Here is a 13,300-nt window from a genome sequence, read left to right on the forward strand (position 1 = left end):
CGTCATGAACGTGCAGGGGCACACTCAACCGGGTAACCCGAGAGTTGACTCTGCTCCAACACACCAGGGAATCAACCACCCTCTTGGTACCATATGCGGTGGTTGTTCCTATAACCCCTCAAGAAAAAACTCCAAAACACACCTGCGGGTATACACTGGCTATACCGCAGTACAAGTGTTTCAGTTTTCAAAAAGGGTTATTCCAGGCCTACGGGTCGACGAAACATTACTTCGGACCGGGCTCGGCGGCTCGGGAAGCACACAGGGTTACCAGAGGAGGTCCAAAAGACCACCCCAACAGCCCCCTCTTCGCCATGCGTGAGAGAGGAGCGAAAAGAAAGGAGAACCAGCCCCTTCATGATAGAGCCAGGTACAACGTGTACCCAACAAAGGGTATCCATAACGCCCAACCCTGTGACACCCGGGCCGAACCGGCATTTTTTCCCTCGAAAAAAGCACAAGTCCCTCAGGGTACCAGAACAGCAGATCTGCATCCCCGGCGGACAACGGGTTAACTGACCTGGACCAGCGTAACCAGAACCAGTCCCGTGCCCTAACCACGCCGACATCCCCACTCCAAGAGAGTCAAGTCAAGTCAAGTCAAGAGTTTTAATTGTCACGGCATACAGGTATACAATGAAATGCGGCTGGTCTTGCCCGCGACGATGTGCAATACAGTGGTACAACATATAATAGAATCCAATAAAAATACAGTGGTACAACATATAATAGAATCCAATAAAAACAACAGTGCAATAAACAGGTAACATGGTGTGACATCTCGGTATCTGTACATAGTATTTACAGAGCATATAGGACATGCTAGGTAGCTTTAGTAGTGCAATACACTGTTCCTGTTGTTATACTAATTTAAAGTGGCCTTTCCTCTTGGCCATAAGTGTGCGTGTGTGCGGCATGAGTGTTAAAGTGGCTGCTAGTGTGTGAGCGTGCTCAGCGTGCTTGTCGTGTGTGTGCTTGTGTGTGCTTGTGTGTGGATAGTTCAGTTTCTGTGGCTCTCAATGTTCATTGTTCAAGGCTCTGATGGCCTGGGGGAAGAAGCTGAGCCTAAGCCTCTCCGTCCTAGTAGCTGGGGTTCGCAGGCGTCTGCCTGACCTCAGCAGCTGGAACAGGCTGTTATTGGGGTGGTGGGGGTCTTTCATTATTCTGCAGGCTCTGGATTTGCACCTCTTGTTGTATAGAACCTGCAGGGTAGGTAGCGCAATACCAGTGGTACGCTCGGCTGAGCGCACCACTCTCTGTAGGGCCTTCTTGTCCTGTGCCGTGCTGTTTCCATACCAGGCAGTGATGTTTCCGGTCAAGATAGGTACGCCTGTCGATCTAAAACATGAAAAGAGGGCGCCACCCAGACGGTCCCTGTTGTAATACAGTACTTTTACTGGAGAAAGGAGAAATTGAAATACAAAACTAAGAAGAAAACCCACAAGGCCAAAAACATGATGTATTACGATGATGAAGATTCATCTGAAAGTGCCTTTGTCGCCAGAGAGGCAACCCCGACTGACAGACCACAACATGCTGAGTGGTTAATTGATTCTGGAGCATCAAAGCACATGACATGTGATAAAAAGGTTCTTCAAGAATACCAGCAATTCTCAAAAGCACAGTCTGTGAGACTCGGTGACGGCAGGGTGGTTGAAGCCCTAGGACTTGGACATGTCAACATGAAAATGACTTTTAAATCAAGTGATGTAAAAAAAGTCACAATGTATGACGTGCTGTATGTTCCAAAGCTATCTGGGAATCTATTCTCAGTGGGAGCTGCTACCAAGAAAGGAAATACAGTACAGTTCAGGAAGTCTCGCTGCTACATACATGGAAAAGATAGAACTCTTCATGGAATGGGAACACAAAGAGCTGATGGGCTCTATCAGCTGGATGTTGAAGGAAGTTCATCTGTCTGTCATAGTGCATCAGTAGCAGCCAGCCTGTGGCACCAGCGCCTTGGTCACACCACCAAGCTGAAGGAACTAAAGTATCTGGTGAATGGAGTGGACTTCTCTGCAGAGAAAGAGGTTCTCTTCTGTGAAGGATGTGTGGAAGGCAAGCTGGCTAAAAAGCCATACAAGTCGATTGGAGAAATCCGTTCCAAACGCAAGATGCAGCTGATTCACAGTGATGTCTGTGGTCCCATGCAGACTGAATCTGTAAGTGGAGCAAAATATTTTGTGACTTTCATTGATGATTACTCTAGATGCTGCAAGGTATACTTTCTGAAACAGAAGAATGAGGTGTTACACAAATTCAAGGAATTTGAGAAAACATTCTCAAATGAGTGTGGGCAGAGTGTCATGAGGCTGAGAACAGACAATGGTGGTGAGTACACATCAAAGGAGTTTCAAGAATATTTGAAAGCTCAAGGCATCCACCATGAAATGACTGTACCTCACTCACCACAGCAAAATGGTGTTGCAGAAAGAAAAAATAGGACATTAGTTGAAGCAGCTAGAAGCATGCTGTCACATGCTAAGTTGCCGAAGATGCACTGGGCAGAGGCTGTAGCCACCGCAGCTTACATACAGAACAGGCTGCCCACATCTGTCCTGAAGCAAGAGACTCCCTATGAGAGATGGTATGGAAAGAAACCTGACATGAGTCACATGAAGGTGTTTGGCTGTGTTGCTTATGCACATATCCCAGATTCAGAGAGAAGGAAACTGGACAAAAAGGCTGTGAAGCTTCGTTTTGTGGGATATGCAAACAATGCCAAGGGTTATCGCCTGTATGATGAAGAGAAAAGGAGAATTCTAATCCGTCGAGATGTCATCTTTGATGAATCAAACTTCAACTGTAAACAGGAAGTAAAGGGCGAGATGACGATTAAAACAGGTGAGAGTGAAACACGTGAAGTGAAGAACGAAATAATCATTAAAACAGAGGAGTGTGAAACACAAGATGATGAGGTCGATAGCACTGTCAGAACAAGCGGCAGAATCAGAAATGCTCCAAGGAGATATGGATATGATGACTTTGCTGATACAGTGACTGTTGATCATCATGCCAATATGTGTCGTGTGACAGAGCCAATCACACTGAAAGAAGCAATGGTGAGTCCTAATGCAAAGGAATGGCAGGAGGCGGCTGATTTGGAATATGAGTCGCTGCTGGAAAATGAGACATGGGACTTAGTGGATTTACCAAGAGAAAGAAAGACAGTAGGATCAAGATGGGTGTTCAAAGTCAAGCATCACAGTGATGGACGAGTGGAGAGATACAAATGCAGACTCGTCGCCAAGGGCTACTCACAGTTGTATGGTGCTGACTATGATGAAACGTTTTCACCTGTGGTACGATTCAGCTCTATTCGTACATTACTGTCCTTTGCTATTCAAAACAATCTACAGGTGCACCAGATGGACGTCGTAACTGCATTCCTTAATGGACACCTGGAAGAGGAAATCTACATGGAGCAACCAGAGGGCTACATCAAACCAGGGGAGGAACACCTGGTATGCAAACTGAATAAATCGATCTATGGACTGAAGCAGTCTCCTCACTGCTGGAGCAAGGCTTTCACACAGTTCATGATGGGAATTGGATTCAAACAGAGCACATCAGACCCCTGTGTGTTTGTGAGATCAAGACAACAGCTTGAAATACTCGCAGTTTATGTTGATGATCTCATTCTGATAACGGAGTCGACTGAGAGCATGAACGAGCTGAAAATGGCTCTCAAGGAGCGCTACAAGATGAAAGACATGGGTGAGCTCTCCTATATCCTGGGCGTCTCAGTGATCCGAAATAAGAACAGTGTATTTCTTCATCAAAAGCAGTACATTGAAACCATTCTTCAGAAATATGGAATGGATGATGCAAATCCTGTAGCAACTCCTGCTGATGGCAATGTCAAATTGAGGAAAAGTGATGGTGTCAGTAAGCCAGTGCACCAACATACCTATCAGTCAATGGTAGGAAGTCTGCTGTATGCTGCAATGGCCACACGACCAGACATAGCTCAGGCAGTGAGTGCTGTGTCAAAGTTCAATGCAAATCCAGATGCTTCACATCTGACTGCTGTGAAGAGGATACTTCGATACTTGAAAGGGACAGTGAACCTTGCTCTCAAGTATGAGCAGTCAGACTCTGGAGCTTTGATTGGATTCTCAGATGCTGACTGGGCTGGTGATCAGGATGACCGCCGCTCAACAACAGGCAACATCTTTCTACTGTGTGGAGGAGCTGTGAGCTGGCTTAGCAAGAAACAGGCAACAGTTGCACTTTCAACAGCAGAAGCTGAATACATCGCACTCAGTCAAGCTGCTCAAGAAGGTGTCTGGCTGAGACGACTACTGAGCGATCTCGGAGTGGAGGCTACATCCACAGTGATCCTGGAAGACAACCAAGGAGCCATCGCAATCGCGAAGAATCCTGTGAACCACTCCAGGACAAAACACATAGACATTCGCTACCACTACATCCGTGAATGTGTGCAGAATGGGCAAATAGAACTGCAATATTGTCCAACAAATGACATGAAAGCAGACATCTTTACCAAGCCACTGACTAAACAGAAGTTTGAGTACCTTAGGGGAGAGATTGGACTTTTTCCTATTTAAATAGAGTGGTTATTTATGCTTGACAGGTGAACGCCGAACGCTGCCTGGTCAAAGCAAGTCTGAAAAATGTGAAAAAGAGTTCCAGTAAAAGCATTGTAAAAAGAGAAAGTATTTTTTGTTGTTGTTTAAAGATATTTTTTTTCTTGATGTTTCTTTTTTATGAATGAGAGCATGGCTCTGTAATATTATTTAAAGGCACTTAATGCCATTGTAAAATTGAGTGGGAGTGTTGTAATATTATTTAAAGGGACTTGAATGCCATTGTAAAAGTAAGTGGGAGTGTTGTAATACAGTACTTTTACCTTACCACTAGATGGCTCTATCAGTCAATACCACCCTCTGCTTGTAGACAGATTTTTAGTACTTCCTGTCATGCTGTATGTTGTGTCTCAGTATGGTGTATGGTGCAACAAGGAATAAAGCTCTGGAAATATACAACAGTCCCATTCGTACCGCGCTCAGTGGCCCACCCCAAGGGCGTGAGACCCCTCTACCTATGTTCTGATCTATTCGGTTAACATCCCCCAGATATGAACGAGAATTCGTCGAGACAAACCTAGTAAACTGGCGCTCGGAAGAGCCAAAACTCCATCCCAGTTGCCCTATAAAAACGCCGTTTTAATAACGAGCAACCAAGGCGCACCAGCCTCATGCGTGATTCCTATCAGAAACACCCAGAGCCAGCACTATGTACGCGTCGAGACCCAAACACATCTGTAACTGTGGCCATTATATGGTTATCATTTATATGTTATTTCAGTTTGTAAGTGTAATATTTGAGAATGTATTTATGTTTCATTTCTTATTTTCTTTATTATTTAATTTGCTACAATTTATAATATATTCATTTTGCCGTCTGGTCATATATGGTGTCCCGTTAGGCTGCTGTCGCGTTTTTACCTTTGGAACTGATTAAGACACCTGCGAGCAAGCAGCAGGGATGGTCGGAGACTGGGACTGATTAAGACACCTGCGAGCAAGCGGCAGGAATGGTCCGAGACGAGTTGTACAGGCTCTCTAAATTCTAAGAGTGTACCACTATCAAGACTGTTACCAAGAACAGAAGAATAAGACCCCTTTTTATGTAGCATGCAGCCAACGAGGTATTTAATGTTTGTTTGTATTTTGCTTTTCTGATGTGTTGTTTTCATACTGTGTATATTATTGTTTGTGTTGACCTGACGCGACTCATGTTTCTGTTTAAGTTTTCACGGTGGATTGGAGGACCAAGCCTTTAATAAACCCGTCGAAAGGAAACCACTTGTGTCTGCAGTGCTTGGAAGGAGTTACAACATCAATGGATAGTCTAACAAGACACCAGACATTGTTCCTCCAAGTCGCCTGGGAGAACGACAAGGAGCCGTCGTGCTTCATGTTCTTTCCTCTTTTTATTTAAAAAAGAAAGAAACACAGACTGACATGAATCCCATGTGACGCGGCTGAGGGTAAAAATTATTTTCATTTTTACATCCCACCACCCTCTCCACAGGGAGGAGACGGGAATCCCCAGAGAGACTTCCCACGCGAGCTGTATAGATTGAAAAGAAATATTGCAACATTGAGCTATGTAACACTTGGGTTAGGGCTCTCCGAGGAGGAGGCACTGAACCAATACACACTCAATAATCGAATTGAATCGAATACACACACAATAGAGCAGAACTCCTTTTTGAAGTTCTACTCACCTTGACAATCTGAGGAGGCTCTGAAACTCTGAGGAGGCTCCCTCACTGGGAAGGAGAGTCCTAACTCACAGAAGGCACTTCTCCCTGAGGAGGAGCTTCGTGAGGAGGAGCTCTGACAACTCCCTGAAAACAGATCCATAACCTGGATCTGAACAACCCACGGAAGTCTTACCAATAGAGACACACTCAGTGACGTACTCTATGGCGGGGAAATTTCCGCGGTGCACACGCCCAATATTTCAGGGCGTGGGACCAGGAAACTCCCACCCCCCCCCCCCCCTCCCCGAACAGCAACAGTGCAACAGTGCCGAACAGCAACGTGACAGGAACCTTGAAGGACAGTGGGTTTTAACCCCTGACCAATCAGAAAAGGGGAGGAAAGGATTACCAGTTCACCCCTTTACGACCCCTCACCCCTGATACGATGTAATGACAAAGTAGAGCATGACACAGTCATAGCATGCTACGCATCTAACAGCTTCACATAGCTCATGTGCTAACCTGCTATCTGAGTTTTACTAAGGAAAAAACACAGCACAGAGAGGGCCCCTTTAAGAGCCCCGGGCCAGACTTACACATGTGCTTCTGTGGGCCACACCTAACCCAGTTGTAGATCACAACGACACACACAACCCTTCATCACAACAAAAAATGGCAAAAGTACACTCTTACTACAGAGGAACGCCGTTTTTCATAACGAGAGAAGACACAAGTCCTCGATTATGTAATGGCCACAGACCTTGCTAAGCACACATGATAAGTGACCAAACAACCTTTTCTTTAGGAAAAAATTGTTTCTCAAGCGGAGGCACAACCCCAGCAACTTAAGCTGAGGGTTACATCGTATCCCCACAAACACAGTGACACAATATATTGTAACCAAACATGTCTGAGAGGAGGGGGGGAAGCCCCAGGGAAACCGGGGGGGGGTCACCCCTCCTATCTTACCCTTGATACGACCAAGTTGAACACGTACCCCTGTTAATATGTGAACATGCTGTTCATTGTCATCACAGGCTGAGAAAAAGATTCATTCCTCAATTACATGTCACTAAGCATAGCTTCACAGGTTAACTAACCCTCTTAGTTGTGAGTTCACCCACGTTACAAAGTTACATGAACACACATGTTCTCATCACAACTAACCAGTTCATTTTCACACATGTAAAAACAACGCAGATTTACTATGGAGAGAGAAGCTATACCAGTGACAAGACAATTCACACACAACACGCGTCGTATCCTCAATGTATTGCAGCAACACATGTTTTGGAAACATCGTTATTACAAAACATTTAGAAGGGAAGAAAAGAAGAAGTGTTTAAAGTCCGGTCAGGACTCCTACCTTCACCCTGAGCGCAGGTCGAGAGGACTGCAACACTGGTTAACGGGACACCGAGTCGAACCCAGCATATCCTGCGTTGGTGACGAGGGTATGTCCGCTACGCCACCCAGCCGCCGTTCTCCATGTTGACGAAGTCCTCGCTGGCACTGGCACCCGGGTGTAGGGTCGACTAACATCCTCTGTCAAAGATGACGTCGTAGTCAGAGTGTTTAAGGTATATTATAGTCACAGTAACTTTCATAGTGTAGCATTAAGCTAACAGCCGTCCGACTGATAGCAACAAGCTAATGTTTACTAGCCTAGTGAACACAACGAGCTAGCGCCGCAGCTAACAGCTGACTGGCTAACACAGTAGGCCACAAACTAGCACGCCAGCTAAGCAGCTATCACCTGAACTGTACACAACGACATAATAAGCCACACTTCAGACAGGCCGCCGCCTGAGTCCCTCCCCATCCTAAGAGGGAAGAGAAAAAGAAATGTCAAACACAGTTTTCAACTGTGATTTACCAGACATACAGCGGAGCCGGCACAAATCCCATCCGGGCTGCAGCTGACTTGAGCATGGATCTTCCGATAACGAAGATCCATGCCCACATTTCCTCGTTAGGGTGTACTTCCACATTCATGTGAAAGATGGGTCCTGCACGGGACAGAGAAGCATCCGCTCGTCCAGAGAATCCCGGGTTCAAACCAGGTCTCGGGTCGCGGCCCACTAGGTTGACCATCATGGGCGTTAGACCAAGATCCTCCATCCGCCGCTTAAGAAGCCGAGCAGAGGACCCCAGTCCGGGGTCGGCTTTCGTAAAATTGTCAGCTAACCCCCAAGCGTTAACAGACAACTAGCGCTCGCAAGCAAAACAGTACTCACCCAACACGGAAGCACTCAGTTTCGCACAACAGCCAGTGCCTCCCACAGTCCAGCTGTATGACCGGAGGGTCAATACCCATCCAGCCGCAGCAAGGAGGACTGCAGTTGGGGAGTATATCAGCGGCGCGAGCCCCTAATACGAAAAAGCCGGTGGAGGTCAGAATGATCATCATCTTCCAGACACTCCAGTGACGAAGACAATATCGCCGTATTTTCTCGAAAATAGTGAGAGAGAAAATAAAGATATAATGTCAACGTATCTCCTTGTTCTTCTGTTTTCCTTTCTCCAGCTAATACTTTCTTTTCCTCGCCAAGTGATTGGTATACAGGCACTTTCTTGTGGTTGAAATTTGAGAAGGAGATGAGTGTGTGGCCCCACCCCTGCTTATATAGGCAGCAGATGGGGGTGTGGTCAGACGGATGTTGGTATGTAAAGGTACATTTTGAAATTATTCAGTGTATATACGCTGAAGCGAGATATATGCAATATGACGCTGAGCGGAAGCTAGCATGAAACAGAACTTTATTAACAGATTGCAGAATGGGTACATTACAGTACAATTGTTAAGGGGATGCAGACCAGAGAAAGACTTTTGTCTTGGCTCTCCTGTCACACAACTACAACCAGATGCAGGACAAGACAACCAAGCTGGCAACTATATCCCTTGGGACTGGGTTGAGAATAAACAGGAAGAAAACCAACCTAATGATGATCAACACCTCTACCAACAACACAGTCACAGTACGTGATGAATCCATACAGGAAGTCAACTCCTTCAATTACCTAGGCAGCATCTTGGATAAGAAGGGCGGCACAGACAGCGACGTCACAGCCAGAGTAGGCAAAGCCACAGCAGATTTCATCATTCTGAGGAACATCTGGTCCTCCAAGGACATCGCCATGACAACCAAAGTGCGGCTCTTCAATTTAAATGTAAAATCTGTCCTTCTCTACGGTTCAGAGACTTGGAGAATGACGAAAAGAACATTGCAGAAGATACAGACCTTTATAAACAGCTGTCTGAAATGCATCTTTGGGATCAGGTGGCCAAACAAAATCAAGAATGAGGAACTATGGCTGAGAGGAAGACGGGAACCAGTAGAGAAGCAGATCCTGAGACGAAAGTGGGGATGGATAAGCCACACTTTGAGGAAACCGGCAACCAGTACTACACGCCAGGCCCTGACTTGGAATCCCCTGGAGGCGGGACACTGAGACAGAGCTCAAGAGACAAGGAACCAGCTGGGGGAGACAGAAAGGAACCAGCTGGGGGGAGGCAGAAAGGACGGCCCAACGCCGTGTTGGATGGAGAATAGTCATAGATGGCCTATGCTCCATTGGGAGCGATGGGCCTAAGTAAGTAAGTAAGTAAGTAAGTAAGTAAGTAAGTAAGTAAGTAAGTAAGCAATCAGTTTCTGATTAAACTACCCTGGTTGACCTAGAGATTTGTGTCCTGATGATTCGCCATGAAGATAAAATGGCTGCAACTTTGTCCCATCTCATCGACAGCAATGTTGGTACATCTCTATGGAGACAACATGGTAGAGGTACATCTGAGGGTCTCTATGGTACATCTCTATGGAGACAACATGGTAGAGGTACGTCTGGGGGTCTCTATGGTACATCTCTATGGAGACAAGATGGTAGAGGTACGTCTGGGGGTCTCTATGGTACATCTCTATGGAGACAAGATGGTAGAGGTACGTCTGGGGGTCTCTATGGTACATCTCTATGGAGACAACATGGTAGAGGTAAGTCTGGGGGTCTCTATGGTACATCTCTATGGAGACAACATGGTAGAGGTAAGTCTGGGGGTCTCTATGGTACATCTCTATGGAGACAACATGGTAGAGGTACATCTGAGGGTCTCTATGGTACATCTCTATGGAGACAACATGGTAGAGGTACATCTGAGGGTCTCTATGGTACATCTCCATGGAGACAACATGGTAGAGGTAAGTCTGGGGGTCTCTATGGTACATCTCCATGGAGACAACATGGTAGAGGTAAGTCTGGGGGTCTCTATGGTACATCTCCATGGAGACAACATGGTAGAGGTAAGCCTGGGGTTGGTTTGTCACCCTCCCAGATTATGTTATACTGACATATATGAGCACAGCGCCAGTGGTTTACTGAGGAGGTGTGTATACTACAATTCCAGCCAACCCTTAAGTTCTTATAATATGGTGGGTGTAGTACACCTGGATTCCACCACATGGGAAGCCCAGCATCTCCAGCCAAAGGGGGAACCCCCCCCCCGGGCCAAGTTAGACATTATGCTTCAGGCCAAGATAGACATTAGGCTTACTAGGCTTCAGGCCCAGGTAGACGTTAGGCTTACTAGGCTTCAGGCCAAGGTAGACGTTAGGCTTACTAGACTTCAGGCCAAGGTAGATGTTAGGCTTACTAGGCTTCAGGCCCAGGTAGACGTTAGGCGTACTAGGCTTCAGGCCCAGGTAGACGTTAGGCGTACTAGGCTTCAGACCAAGATATACATTAGGCTTACTAGGCTTCAGGCCAAGGTAGACGTTAGGCTTACTAGGCTTCAGGCCAAGGTAGATGTTAGGCTTACTAGGCTTCAGGCCAAGGTAGATGTTAGGCTTACTAGGCTTCAGGCCAAGGTAGATGTTAGGCTTACTAGGCTTCAGGCAGGGCTAGTCTGCCATATGAGTGTACTCTGTATACTGAGTGTACCACTAAACTACCACTGCAGAGTAAAAGGCTGGCCTTACAGCAAAGACGAGGTTGGATGCAAGTGGGATAGAAGGACCGAGGTGGAGATCGCTTCCTTTGGGTCTTCAGTCAAGTCAAGTTACGTTTATTTATACAGTCTGTCATCACAGTTACATGTCTTCACAGGCCCACATCACGATGGAACAACAGTTTAGTACCAGTCTCTAGTAGCCAGTGTCCTGTTCTTCGCTGGTGTATGCTGGAGGGGTAACATCAACTCAAGAGACACTAACAAACTGAAAAGGTGGTGAGGAAGGCTAGCTCCGTAGTGGGGGTCGAGCTGGTCAAACTTGTTAGGACTACAGGCTGGATAAGCTGGTCAGGAAGGTCAGTAGCGTGGTTGGGGTGGAGCTGGACTCCCTAGCGAGGGTGGCGGAGAGGAGGAGCCTTGCTAAGCTCCAGGCCATCAGGGAAAACCCCTCCCACCCACTATACACAGACTTGGCGGACAGGAGGAGCAGGTTCAGTGCCAGGCTCACACTACCCAAATGCAGCACTGAACGGCACAGGAAGTCCTTCATTCCAACAGCCATCAGACTATACAATGCATCACTGTGCCTCACTGCAGCACTGAGCACAGAGTGGCAGTTACCATCTTCCTGGACTTAGTTTGAAACAGCACTGTGCAATATTACACCTACTGTAGACCTCAGTATATTTTTACTGTATTTATTACTGTATATTTTATTCCATTTTTATTCTATTTTACTCTACTCTTATCTTAGGCAACTTGATTTGATTTGTTTTATTATTCTCTTATTCGTGACCTGTTCTGTCTAAATGTTTAAATGTTGAGCGATTTGCAGTGTCAAATTTTCCACGGGATAATACAAGTATTTCTATTCTATTCTATCTGACTCTTAATAATAAACACTGTTAGGACTATCTGACTCTTAATAATAAACACTGTTAGGACTATCTGACTCTTAATAATAAACACTGTTAGGACTATCTGACTCTTAATAATAAACACTGCACGGACTGGTTTGGACCATGTATACCACCATCACTATTACTACCGTCTGATTGAATCCTGCCACTCACTACTGTTCACTACTACTACTGTTATCACTATTATCATTATTACTTTGCATTTTGTTCTATGTTGTATTATTATTACTACCTATCCTACCTGTATCCCTCCCCCCAACCCATGCTGCTATGACACTTGAATTTCCCTAAGAGGATTAATAAAGGAACACTTGACTTGAGATGAAGATAACAGAAGAAGAGTGATAGAACTGGACAATACCATTACAGTTACAATATATTCCCAAGCCAGAAGATCAAGGTAAAGGTCCATGCTGACAGCTGTAGCTGATAGATGTAGCAGTACTGACTATCTGTATGTCATGTATGTCATATATGTCCTGATGAATTGAAAATGGGGGACCCTGATGTAAACAAGACGAAAGTCTTTCTCTGGTCTGCATCCCCTTAACAATTGTGTGTATTGAGCCGTACTGTATTGTACCCATTCTGCAATCTGTTAATAAAGTTTTCAATCAATCAATCAATCAATCAATCAATCAGGGTGTGTGTGTGTGTGTGTATGTGTGTGCGTGCGTGTAACGTGCTCAAGGAGAAGGCCATGCTACGTAAAGGAACACAACAAGGAGTTTCCATGCACACAGGGCAGACGTAGCTGCGTAGAGAGGAGAGAGCGGCGCGTCAGAAGAAGAGCACAATGTCAAAGCTTACAATGATCCCGGCCCAGTGTGGGGTCTCCCGCGCCAGGAGCGAGGGGCTGATGGCCAACATAAGGAAGGCCACGGCCCCGACAGCTAGCCCCAGCAGCAGCTGCAGCAGGGCGACGAGAAGGGGGAAGCGACAGCCACAACACTTGTGGGCGTCCTCCGGCGCGGGGCCTCCGTCTGCGTAGTCCGCGGCCATCTTCTCCTTCTCCTGGCCCCCGGAGCCTTTCTCACCCTGTCCCATGTCTTCTCCTCGGTCCTAACCCTCTCCGTAAAGCCCTCTACACGGTTGTTTGTCTCTCTCTCTCTCTCTCTCTTTCTCTACCCTCTCTGTCCTCACGACTTTCACTGTTGTGCTGTTTGGGGTAGACTGGAGCCTGAGTGCTGTCTGCCTACA

General features: G+C 46.3%; 1 protein-coding gene across 1 annotated transcript in view; it reads right to left on the bottom strand.

Moving 5' to 3' along the window:
- The window catches only part of sspn (sarcospan (Kras oncogene-associated gene)), a 31,707-nt gene extending 18,407 nt beyond the window's left edge, over positions 1-13,300 (bottom strand). The window contains exon 1 of the mRNA XM_084334908.1: positions 12,911-13,300. Within this exon, the coding sequence (XP_084191034.1) occupies positions 12,911-13,147 (237 nt within the window). The 5' untranslated portion in view covers positions 13,148-13,300. The remainder of the gene's footprint in view (positions 1-12,910) is intronic.

Source organism: Notolepis coatsorum (genome assembly GCF_963971535.1).
Source record: "Notolepis coatsorum genome assembly, chromosome: 18".
Lineage (NCBI taxonomy): Eukaryota > Metazoa > Chordata > Actinopteri > Aulopiformes > Paralepididae > Notolepis > Notolepis coatsorum.